This window comes from Haemaphysalis longicornis, unplaced genomic scaffold (genome assembly GCF_048455015.1).
Source record: "Haemaphysalis longicornis isolate Haplotype H1 unplaced genomic scaffold, Haemaphysalis longicornis Haplotype H1 scaffold_2, whole genome shotgun sequence".
In the NCBI taxonomy this organism is placed as follows: domain Eukaryota; kingdom Metazoa; phylum Arthropoda; class Arachnida; order Ixodida; family Ixodidae; genus Haemaphysalis; species Haemaphysalis longicornis.
In genome coordinates, this window is record NW_027526295.1 from 18,388,933 (window position 1) to 18,401,894 (window position 12,962).

A 12,962-nucleotide genomic window follows, 5' to 3' on the forward strand; every position below is an offset into this window, starting at 1 on the left:
GTTAGTACCCCGCAACAGTATCTTTTTTGCTTTTCCTGTCTCGGTGTTACATGTATGCGCCACCTTTGAATGAAGGGAACAAGAAAAAGCAAGGCTGCAACGTGTGCGTTACGTGATGGCATGCAAGGTCGCTGCTGAGCGCTATGCACGCCTGGTTCTTGCAAATGTAGCACAGCTCTGAGCTTGGCTGCAAATCAGGGGCACAAAATAATAAAGTGGCCCTTCCGGGGATTGCTAATGAGGGCTTCGAACTGGCGGGTAAACTGGCAGTGCGTGCACAGGCAAAATCCGGCGGGGTGGAACTGGGTACGTGGGTTTGGGAGCAGTCCTGGGAGCAGGCAAGAGTGCCTTTTGTAGCCGGCTTGGGGCAACCAGAAATGCCATTTTGAACAGATATTCACTGGAGTGCCAGCCCCCCCTCAGTGATTACCACCTCCTGTGTCAGGCGTTCCACCGTGCACTACAACCTCCTCCGAACCGGAGACGCAGCTCTGCTTGCACTCTGCTGCCTTCAGCTGCAGCGAGTGCGCCACTGCCTTGTCCCCGCTCAAAGGTGCCCCACGGGATCAGACAACAAGGCCCTGCACCGTGTCTGGTAAACGGCAGTGTTTATTAAGCCAACTCCAGGCGGAATTCCGCAAAACAAGGCGTTTGCTGGCATTTTTTCTACTGAACAGTGGTTTCAGTGAGTGCAAAGCTCAACACGGCTTTGTCTTCGCCCGTCATGGGGTTGCGAGAGTCGATGAACTGGCGCCGTAGACTACACACCTCGAGGGCGTTAGAAGGCACGACTAATGCTGGACCATCCTCCACTAAGCAAAGCTCACAGGCGAAAACGAGTAATTACCTCACAGCAAAAACTAACCGAATTAACCAGTGCGGGCAAAGCGTCCAAGACCCTGTTTGCTCAATACGTGCAGCTTTGCAATGTTGCAAGCAGCAAAGCTAGGATCGTCAGAAATGGGCCACTAAATTGATGCTCACCTCCCATAAACTGCAACCTTTCATGCGAATATCATTCTGCCCGTTTGCGACTGCACAAAAACGTTTTGCTTTTGGTCATTTTCAATTCACTGCGGTGCAGTGGCTGGCCCCGGCAAGCAAAACCGTGTGAATGCGACACAAAGAAATGCAACAGGAACGTGAAAAGGGTGCGGCCTGATGGCTAAGCCAAAGAGAACTTCCATAACTGCTCACAGCCTCGATGAAACCGAAAATGCAATGTTTCAGCCACGTTTTCGGACATGCAGGGGTGAGACAGCGGAAACAGATTTGGGAGGAGGAGTTTTCGGAGCAGCAAAATGTCATTTTGGAGCAGAAGAACCTCAATTTGGGGCAGTTAACGACGTCTTATACATCATCTTTGGGGCCAAAACAATGAAATTTGTGGAAACTCGGGGAAAAGTACAAGTTACAAACAACCCTAAAACCATTTCGAGAAAAAACCATTTTACCAGCGAAAAAGAGGAGAACCAAGGGAGAAGAAAACGGGACAATCACTGGACTTCACTGAGAAGCTTCACCTGGGACACGTGGTATTCTTTGAAAAGTTTAGCTGTCAATTTCTTCGCTTGGCAACACTGAAATGGCCACGGACATGGCCGAAGTGGCACGGACATGGTGCGGCTTATATGCCACTGCGGCCGCAAGCCGAGGAAAAAAAAAAAAAAACAACACCAGCGTGCGTCGTCTGCTGCGTTTCAACCCGATTTGCAAAGGTGGTGTGAACAGAGTTATTAATCGAACTTACAGAGGAGTCGAGGCATTACTTAGCATTTGGCGGGCTAGAGCTTGGGAGGTCCAACCCATATGATGCGCTTAGCACGGACAAGTACCGCCATCCCGCGGAGCCCGACGTAACCAGTGACGGCGCATTCACACGGTTGCCAGCATGCGTGCCTTGCTGTTGAATAGTACAGCCTATATGATTGATAACGCTAACAGACAAGGCTAAGAAAACGCTCACAGATGAAATGCAACAGGACACCGTCATAGATGCGTGCCACCCCCCCCCTACGTCACGCGCATGCGCCCTGGCAAGAAGCTCAGCTCTTTTGCCGATACAGTTATCTGCCTCCCTCACACACCTCTCTTCTCACTTGGTGTGGCATCAAACACAACCGCTTGCAATGGTGGCCCCCCACGGCAAAAGGTTTGCAGAAAGATTTCTTCCGCTAAGATACAAACCGAACTTAATAAATGTTATTGAGGCTGTAGGCATTGACAATGAAGAGAGCGGTTAGAAACACCGAATGAAAAAGTGCTGCAATAGAAAGGTGTCTTTGTTACCACTTCAATGCTGACACTAATTTTCAAACCCCAGACTGCGTTGTACAGTGGAATCTCGATGATACGATTCTGGGTAATACGAATTTCGGGATGATACGAATTTCTGAAAAGTCTCGGCGAAATTGCAGTGTTAGCAATGGGATTTCGGCTGTTCCGAACGGACCTGCGCGGCCCGGCGGATGATACGAACGAGCCGGCGAGGCGCCCCACTGCCGAACGAGCAAGTGACGGCTCTCTCTCCCCTCTTTGTCACTTTTTCTCTAGAAACGGCTGGGCTGTTGTTTTCTGCTCGGAAAAACTAAAGCCCCTAGCGAAAACGCGCCGCGCACACCGCGCGCTGAAACCGCCGCGAAACCCCGCACGCTTCTCGCGGCGCAGCCGGCGGCAGCAACCTAACCGCTCTTTAAAATGCCGCTCAAGGCAGACGCTAAGTTGCTTGTGCGGTAAAGGAGATGATTATGCATGCGAAAACGGTACTATAAAACATCATCCACGGCGCTAGTGAAAGCGCCCATGAAATATCTGCCGGAGTGCTAAGCCTAACCATCTCCGGCGGAGCCAAGCCGGCTAGCGCTTCGCAAGTCGTCAGGCTCCTCCATCCTGCCGCGCGCGTCGTGCGTCATTTTCTGGTCGAGGTAGGAGCTACCGCGGGTGCGAAATCGTCGATACGGGCGTGAAAATACAGTGCGCGCAAAGCCGAGGTGCGCGAATCGCGTGCAAAAACGCACCATATGCGGTTCACGCTTGACTTGCGGCTTGCAGCGAGCTTGAGCACTGCGAGCGAGGTGACGAGCGCAAAGCGTTACTCGCTCTAGAAAGGACCGCTTTGCGACATCGGGATTAAAAAAAGCAGAAGAAAATCTAGAATTTCTTCACAGTAAGACGAAAAATAAACAAACTTTTTTCAGCGTCACATTTTTTGGTCTGTATTGGTTCATACGAATTTCGGATGATACGAATATTTTTCGCGGTCCCGCGAGATTCGTATGATCGAGATTTTACTGTATGAACGGGTGTTGAGCCACAGCAAAACTTGCGCAAAGCTGGGCGGCTGTCGTCGCACCCAACAAGCCCTCCCATCCCCGATAATTTGGCCAGCTCGCTTGTGGCATCACATTTACCTTCACGTGCGCCAAGTGCTGTCACTCGCGGGCAAGATTAACCAGCACCGCGATCGGGTGCTGCCCACAAACTTCAAGGCGACGCAGCTTGCGCCGCAACTTCTGGCGTGTCAACCGTCCCATATCCGCAGCTCGTGAGCGCGCTGTCGAACAGCAATAACTCCGTGTTGTGTAACAACGCAATGAGGCCAAAATTTTGCTTCACAAGCCCTCATCATAGATGCACGCAGCGTGTCTCACACTCAAGGGCGAACGACGGTGAGGCTGTTTTCGCTCAGCTCCGTCCTCCGAGCCGCACAACTTCCTGTCGCCTGGCCCACGTTCTCGAGCATAGCTGCCGCGACAACGTCCCTGTTCCATATCGCAACAGCTAAAACGCCTGAACGGGAACCCAGCCACACGCGCAGCCTAAAGCATGGAAAAGTTCGCCAAATTGCACTAAGCAACTGAATTAATTCATTACCCAGGGATCGGGACAGCCGTTATTGTGAACTTGGCAACAGATCCAATGCTTCAATAGAAGCTATCGTTTTCATCCTTTCACCATTTTTCTGTTTCCTGCCATTTTGGTGTGTGTGCGAGACGATAAAAAAGGGGACTGGAATGCGGATCACAAGGACTCAGTCAATCTGACCCTACCAAAACGGCGGCGCCCAGTAGTGTTGGAGCTGCACCGAACCAAAAATTTTGATTGTTTCATCAACTTGCGCAACTAGCTGGTCACCTCAAGGGACAAGTATTTTTCTATGGCAGTTTGCAATGGTTTCAGACGAGAAAACTACGGAAATGTACAGAATAAAAAACGTGCAATCCCAAAATGTGACTTCTGGGAAAACGACTTCAAGGACAATTTTTGCCATCCGACCCCCACGTTTTTGGGATTGCTTGATTTATCGAGGTGTCAATCAAACTGCTAAAAGCAGCACCACCTTGAGCCTGCTTGAAAATGGGGTCATGTCGGCGTTTTCTCCTCATTGAAACTCACGTGGGCATCAAAGCCCTAGCTGTTCATGGTGGTTGGAGCAGTATGGCGCAATTTTGGCAGCTTGGTGCAGCAAACAGGTGTGTACCAAAGCTGCACAATGCTGCCGGGCACGGGGCATCACGGCGGTCATATCTGGCGGCCCAATTCAGGTGCTGCAGAGCCGGAGGACGCTGACGAACGAGTGTGGCGCTCAACGGCCCAGCTGTTGCAGCCCCGCGAATTTCCGCGTGATTTTCAATGACTCGGGCAAGCCGCGGTCCCCTTGCCGGCTGCAGCAAGGGCCTGTCGGGGGGAGGGGGAGGAGGAGGAGGGCGGCCTCACAGTGGAGTCCTCGGCGCCCTTGAGCACGGTCAGGGCCACCAGGCTTCCCGAGCTGCTGAGGGGCGCCAGGCCGCACACGTAGTAGTCCGCCTTGAACATGGACACTGCACCAGGGGGGGCACCCCGTCACCACCCAGCCTTTCCGCTCCCAGGTGGGGCTGGAGAATGTGCCTGCCCTGCCACACCACTGGCACCCACGCACGCAACATCACTGTGCAGCAAGCTATGGCGGGGGCACCACACGGAGGCATTCCTGTGGGCCAGCTGTCGCCGACGCTGCAATGCACCGAGTTGCACTGGTCACGTCGCCCACAAAAATCCCTCCTCGTGGCTGCCCCCCGCCACAAGAATACTACGACGCCGACTCTGTGCATGCGTTCGTCAGGTTACAATTCTGAGAGTTTCAGCTAACCGACACACAGAACATTCTAACTTTGCCTGCGCAAAGATTTCAGTCCAGAGAAAGTCTGCTGAGAAGGAAAATTCGATGCTTTATAGATGACTCACGGGGGAATCAGAAATCCTTCCGTATCCTAATGAAAAGTTTGTTGTTCTGATGCCAATTAAAAAGCTGCTTGGCCCTTAAGAGGACAACGGTTGTTGGCTGCAATGAATATCCTGCTCTGTGCATTCCCTAAACTCGGCGACAGCACTCGCCATCGCTACGCTAGTGCATCTCGTGCTGGCATTACTGGAAGCCAGCATTGAGACGACAGCAGTGCCGTGTGCTTCGGCTGCAACGGTAGACTGGGTTTTGCAATCAATGCTTTTCCTCTGCAAGAGGGTCCCTTGGTAACTAAGCGGGACATTGTGCAGTAACAGCAACTCACCCAAAATTTATCTGTAGAGGAAACCAGCTGAACGTTCAAACAAAGGATTACATTTCTAAAACTTTCTCAGAAATTGATGGCCATGAATTTCACTAGATTGCATTGTTGTCTCCATCCCCCTGCACTTTGGCAATTTCACGAGTGGGGAGGGAACGTCAGGGAGAGCAATGAAGCCGGTGCTGCTGCTGTCACATGCAGCTACAGCATTCAAACAACATCTCTTCAAACTCCGTGACGGCTCTCTTTAATAAGCACAATTGCTCCACATGAGGCACTGCAGAAACCTCCCCTGTTTCCTTCCAACAAGGAGCTCTCTCTCTCTCCCCCCTTGAATAGCGAGCTCTTTTCCTTCTCTCCCTCTCAAATCTGCATGCCGCACTCTATGTGGAAGCAGCACGCTTCCTCGCTCGAGCAAGGTGCACCTAAGCAGAGCCGCACAACCGAGGAGGCAGCACAGCGAGGCCTTCCCGTGCAGAGGTTGCGCAGCAGAGCTAGCAGTGGTGGGCGCTGGCTGTGCCCCGCTGCTTGCCACGCGGACGTGGGGCCGAGGGGGAATGGGGGGGAGAGCTTGCTGGTGTGTGCGCCATTTCTCGCTGTGCTCCGTGCCTTCCTCCCCTTTCGCTGCACCTGACCACCACACTCTGGCTCGCTCTCCCCCAAATTGTGGAGCTTCGCTGGAGTTCTCGCTACAGCTCCGATTGGGAGGGAGGGAGGCAGGCAAGATTACAGTTGTCAGTTTCTTTCTCTTTCCACCGTTTATATATGTGTTTGCCCATGCTGCTGCCACCTCTGACCGCGAGCCTGCCTCACGTGCATGCTGCCAGGTGCAGCAGGGGGCCCTCACCGATCTCGACGTAGTTGTCGGGCGTGTGGTCCCCCCCCCGGCGGGTGGCGGCGGCGGCAGGGGGCTCCTTGGGGCGCTCGCGCTGCCGCACGCAGCACACCTTGACCCGGTCGGCCCAGCCCAGCAGCAGGCAGCGCTCGTCCCGCCAGCTCAGCACGCACCGGTGCAGCTCGGGCGCCTGCAGCCTGCCACACAGCGCCCGCCCTGCAGCAGCACCTCCCCCGCTGGGTGCACAGCAGCACCGCGCAGCCTCGACACTCATGCACTGCGGGACCCGAGCGCTAAACTGGCCCCACCAGACGGGTGTGCCCCAGCCAGCACGACCGAAGAAGGCGGCGCACTGCTTGTGGTGCCACTTGGCTCGGGTAAGAACGCGGCCCGGTTCCCAGCCGAGTGCCCCAATCACCCCAGAAGGGCACGCAGAAGAGTGATGATGTTAGGTTTTCTTGGCGCAAGGGCATCAAGGCCAAAGAGCGCCAGTACTATGGTGAGGATTATTCAAGTGAGAATATAAAGTACATATTGTATAATAAAAGGTATCTCAAAGTTCTCTTAAAAAAAGAATTGGTGTAGAGGGCCAAGTAAAAACATTTGTCACTATGACAGGCATTTTCTATGTGCACCCCTTGCCACCGTCTTTGCGGTAGCAATGAGTGGCCCTACCGGGTTCTAGCGTGCGATGGTGGCTCGGCTCACGGGTGATACGACACATACCTTAAAAAATCTACGTCTGAGAGGTACTTAAAAACACGGCTCACAGAGAAAAGTGGCTCGTCTGATAAAAACAGCAATGGGTGTTGAGGGATCATGCGTGTGTACAATTCTGGAAAATGAAGCTTTCTTTGCGGTTCAAGTAGTTTGCATTCTACAAGTATGTGAATGACTGATAGCGACCCTCCACACCTCAAGCAGCGTGGCTGTTCTGTTCCTTTCAATAGGTACGCATGTGTAGCATGGGTATGGCCTATGCGCAGTCTACAGAGAGTAACCTCTGTGATCCTGTCTCGTTTCTCACGGATCGATCTACCTAAGTTGGGTTTTACCATGTGCAATTTGTTTGCTGTTTGCCCATTCCAATCTTCCTGCCATTGGTCGCGCAGCCTCTTACGTACGTACGCTTTAAGATCCTCGTACGGGACGCTTTGAATATCTAGGTCACTCCGAAGAGCTGCAGTTACAGCATTCCTGTCTGCTTGCTCATTTCCGGCTATGCCGCAGTGACCTGGGACCCAACAGACTGTGATTTCAAGTTCTTGTTTGTGGGCTGAGCACAGCAGTTTTAGCAATTGATTAAAGACTGGATTTTTTGTAACTTTCCTGAAGCTAAAGCCTGCACAGCACTTTGAGAATCAGTGAATATCACTGACTTTTGGACATTGTTCTGAATAATATATTCTACAGCCAATACAAGGCCGTGTGTTTTAGCAGTGAATACAGATGTGGCTTTAGGCATAGTCTTTGACGTGGAAAAGTTTGGACCATGTGCAGCACATGATACTGCACCAGCTGACTTGGAAGCATCTGTGTAGAACTCAGCTGCTCTGTACTTGTTCTGCAAAAGCAAAAAATGCTGCATAATTAATTGCTTTGGAGCGGTTCTTTTGTCAATCTTCATAAAAGAGAGATCACAAGAGATAGGGCACAGATCCCATGGAGGGACAAGGTCAGCAAAGCTGGTTTTCTGAGCGTCAGTGAAGGATATTCCCAGGCCTTTGGCCAGTGCCCTCACCGACAGAAGAAATGGCTCAGCCGTGGCAGGTCGCTTTTCAAAAAGCTTGATTGCCTGGTTACCTAGAGTGCTGTTAGGGTGTCCGGTCAAGGATGTCACTTTGAGAGCATAATTCAACCCAGTGTACTTCCGCTGTGTTTCAAGAGACCACTGATTGGCTTCCACATACAGGCTTAAAACAGGGCTTGTTCGGAAAGCGCCTGTAGCCAGACGAAGGCCAAGATGGTAGACAGGGTCTAGCATCTTTAGTGCTGTTCTCGCGGCGGATTGATAAACAAGACACCCGTAGTCGATGCGGGACCTCACAAGGCTATTGAATAAGGCCAATAGGCACTTTGTGTCAGTACCCCAAGACTGGTGTGAGAGGACTTTCAGGATCCTTACTGTATCCAAACATTTAACTCTAAGGCGTTTGAGGTGTGCAATGAATGAAAGTTTGTCATCAAGCACAACCCCAAGGAACTTGTGCTCCTTTTTTACCGCTATGGGTGTTTCATTGAGTGTAATAACGGGATCTGGGCGGATACCACGCTGCCTAGAGAAGACCACACACGTGCTTTTTTCTGGGTTAAAACAGAAGCCATTCTCATCTGCCCATTTTGTAAGTTTGTTTGCAGCTAGTTGGATTTGCCTCTCACAAATGGACATATTACATGATTTAAAGGCAATGTGCACATCATCAACATATAGTGAGTAGGATATGGAGCGAGGCAGTGCAGTTCCTAAGAAATTCATTTTAACAATAAAAAGGGTGCAGCTAAGCACACCACCCTGCGGCACTCCATTTTCTTGGACGAACATCTTCGAGAGGACGTTTCCAACCCTAACCTGAAAGGTGCGCTCCGAAAGGTAATCCTTCAAACTGTTCAGCATGTTTCTACAAACTCCAAGGCAGCGCAGATCACAAAGAATACCATAACGCCACGCTGTGTCATAAGCTTTCTGGAGGTCAAAGAAAACTGATAAACAATGCTGCTTATGAACAAATGCATCCCTGATGCAGGATTCAATAGCCACTAGGTGGTCTGCTGTAGATCTACCAGAGCGAAAACCCACCTGGCGATTGTCTATAATACCATGGTACTCAAGAAAGTAGATAAGGCGACGGTTAATCATTTTTTCGAAGACCTCGCATAAGCAACTGGTCAAAGTGACCGGTCTAAAACTAGTTGCAAGTGATGGATCTTTCCCCTCCTTTAGAATCGGCACAATAGCTTCTTTCCACACTTTTGGAAACCGCCCTGCACGCCAGATCTTGTTAAACAACAGTAAGAGTGCTTCTAGCGTGTTGTGGTGCAGGTGCTTAATCATGGTATATGTTATTCGGTCTCGCCCTGGTGATGATTTACCACAAGTAGTGAGCGCAACTTTAAGCTCCTGCATAGTGAAGGGGCAATTATACCCTACCTCAGAATGCCGTTTGTCACGTACGATCTTCCGTTCCTCTGCATTCTTGTGTCTCAGGAAGTTATTTGAATAGTGAGCTGAGCTTGATACATACTCAAAATGCTTGCCTAGGGCATTCGCTTGGTCTTGTAAAGTGTCTCCACTTGTGCTGACCAAAGGGTGCGTAAGAGTGTTACTTCCTCGGAGTGCTTTAATTCTCCTCCATACTTTCCGCGTGTCAGTATATGATGTGACTGATGACACAAAACGATTCCAGCTTTCTCTTTTCGCAATGCGCCGAATCCGTCTGCCATTGGCCTTTGCCCACTTGAAAAGTACCAAGTTTTCAGTCGTTGGGCACCTACGCAAGACACCCCATGCCTTATTCTGTTCCTTACGGGCCTGCCTGCAATCATCATTCCACCAAGGTTTTGGCTTAGCAACCCTACTAGAAGTCTGGGGGATGGACTTCAGCGCAGCTTCAATTATATGGGTGGTCAGAGTCTCAGCAGCTTCGTCAATACCGAGGTTGTCTATAAGTGTATAGTGACACTCAGAGAGCTCTTTGAATTTTTTCCAGTCTGCGGCCTCCTCCTTGAACTTTTGTGGGCATGGAGTGTTGTCTTGTTTATTGTCTACAAGCTTGAGGCTCACTGGAAAGTGGTCACTTCCGTACAGGTTATTGGAGTGCTGGAAACAGAACTGGAGAGGCTATGGCGAGATCTATGCAGGAGTACGTGGCATGTGTTGTGTTATAATATGCTGGGTCTTTCTCGTTAAGTATGCACGCTCCAGATGATAGCAGAAACTTTTCAAAGAGGCGTCCTCTAACATCCGTGCGTGCAGAACCCCAGAGTGGGTGGTGAGCATTACAATCCCCAACTAGCAGATACGGCTCTGGCAGCTGATCAACTAATGTTTCAAACTCCATACTGGAGAGCCTGTGGTCTGGAGGTATGTACAGTGAGCATACTGTTACCAGCTTATTAAAGATAATGGCTCGTATGGCTACAGCCTCTAAACTGGTCTGTAGCGGTAAGAACTGGCATGCCACTGATTTTTGCACGATAATCGCAACTCCTCCAGAGGGATGCATGCAGCCATCCCTGTCTTTCCTAAATACTGAGTAGTTCTTTAAGAAGTTTGTTTGGTTCGTCCTCAAGTGTGTCTCCTGGAGACACATAATACTTATTTGGTGTTGTGACAGCAATTCACAGATATCGTCCAAGTTTTTCAGGAGGCCTCTGCAGTTCCATTGGACTACATTATCAGCTACCATCAGCTTATGCTGAATAAGGATTAAGGAAGTGCCACGCTGTCACCCTCCCAGGCTCAAGACACCTTCCCAGGAGCCGTGACCCTAGGTGGCTTTTGCTTTGAACGGTCAAGCGACTTGCCACGCCCTATCGGCGTACCGCGCAATGGAGAGCTTGGCGTTGTGTCCATGGCTTCTTGCGAAGCCTCGACAGCAGGGCTAGGCTGGCTGGTTGCGGCAGCCTGCCTCTCAGCAGGGACCGGCACTGCAGTGCCAGCAAGGGGCCTAGCGTTGGCATCAAGGGGTGCTGGGGCCGCCCTTGACGCTTCATTTGTGGCATGTGCAGTGGCCTTAGCCACCGGCACTGAGGGGGCTTGGGGTGTCCCTTGGGGCCTCGCTGGGAGGGTTCCAAGGGGAACTCGAACCGAGTGTAGCGCCGCCCCCCGTCGCGCTACATCGGCAAAGCTAGTGTGTGTCAGGAAGAGTCTCTGTCGTGCTTCCCTAAAGGTAATGTTTTCCTTATACTTTAGAACAATTATTTCTTTTTCTTTCTTCCATTGCGGGCACAAGCGCGAGTACGCGGCGTGCTCTCCCATGCAGTTTACACAGTGGAGTGGAACTTCACAGGTGTCAGACGAGTGGTCGGGGAGGCTACACTTTGGACATGCTGCCTTGCCTCGGCAGCTCAATGAACCATGGCCAAATCTTTGGCATTTATAGCAGCGTCGGGGGTTTGGAATATACAAACGCACAGGGATTTTAACGTAGCCTGCTTCGACAGACTTGGGCAGTACACTGGTCGAGAATGTGAGGATTACATGCTTGGTCGAAATTTCCTTCCCATCTCTACGTATTTTGATTCGTTGAACATTCACAACATTCTGGCCCTCGAACCCTTCCAGGAGTTCTTGCTCAGACAAGTTCAGAAAGTCTTCATCAGAGATAACACCTCTGGTAGTGTTCATGGATCGGTGGGGACGGATGCTTACAGGATTGTCGCCAACAGTGGTTATTTTCGTCAACTTGGCACACTGAGCTGCATCTTGTACTTCTAGGAGAAGGTCACCGCTTCCCAACTTGCTTACTTTATAACTGCCGCCTAGCTCATTCGTTAGAACTTTGGCTACCAAGAATGGTGACAGACGTCTCATTGACAAGCCTTCTTTTTCACAGTGCATGACGTGGAACTTTAGGAAATTTTCGGACTTTTTAGGAGTGAAAAACTGCTGGACTGCTTCGTTGCGTCCCCATTTTGGAGGACGATCATGGGATGCAGAAAATTTTGTTGCCATAACAACTGAAATCAATTCAGCAGCTATGCTGGCCGCCCACCACCGAGCCCAACCTGGGAATGCGCCCGATGCGCGTTAGCCATACATAGCTGCTATAACCCTGTTTAAAGAAGCCATGAAGAGAAAACAAAAGTTTGTTTTATTCGAAAGATTAGGTGTTTCATAGTACCCCAAGCGCTTTCCCGGAAGCAAATGATGCTTTATTCACTGAGAAATAAGGCAATTTAAGCCAAAATTTTAAATCTCCCGCTAAAATTGCACATTTGGTGACGTGAGCAATGGTGTCACATGGGCCGGTCCATGAAACAGATACTTAGTATGTCGACTCCATATAGCACCCACACGCGGGAGTCGACCGAGACGGCGGCCATTTTAAAAATGCTAGTAAAACCTAGTGCACCCGCAGCCCTAGTCATGGAATCGCCTGATCCGGAGAACAAAACTCTCGCCGAGGAGCTCGGGCTTGCATTTAACAACCTCACACCACTTGAACGCTCAAGGCTTCTAAGTGCACGAGCGGCAAGAGTTGTGGGATACGCGGTGGACGGGAAAGCGACCATTCCGCGATAGCCACAACAGACGAACGCCCTGCCGTCGGCACCGCTGCCTCGTCAGCGCCGTCGCCACGGACGAATACAGACTGGTACTTATGTGCCGTATTTTTATTATGGTTAATAATAGTTCAACTTCAGTAGCAGTATCGCTTATGCCAGTTGGCCGGTGTCGTGTATGGAAAGCCGTTCGCGCGAGCTCTCTGCTTCGACCAGAAAGATACGAGCGTCAATGCGCGGTGTTTACGGCATTTTTCCTCCAAGGTCAGAGCGCCTCGAACCCGAAAATTCGTCTGCGCGACGGCGAGATGTCGAGCTCGGCCAGGCGGTTGTTTCGTACGCATTGGCGCACACGCTTG

At 51.0% G+C, this 12,962-nt stretch overlaps 1 protein-coding gene across 6 annotated transcripts in view; it reads right to left on the reverse strand.

The window, feature by feature from the left end:
- The window catches only part of Lt (vacuolar protein sorting-associated protein light), a 113,349-nt gene that overhangs the window by 83,958 nt on the left and 16,429 nt on the right, over window positions 1–12,962 (reverse strand). For all 6 annotated transcript variants that reach the window (XR_013322232.1, XR_013322231.1, XM_077697747.1 and 3 more), the window contains 2 exons: window positions 6,391–6,575; window positions 4,717–4,820 (listed from right to left, as the gene is read on the reverse strand). Coding sequence is in view for 4 of the 6 variants with exons in the window: in XM_077697747.1 (XP_077553873.1) it covers window positions 4,717–4,820; window positions 6,391–6,575 (289 nt within the window). In the remaining 2 variants the exon portion in view is untranslated. The remainder of the gene's footprint in view (window positions 1–4,716; window positions 4,821–6,390; window positions 6,576–12,962) is intronic.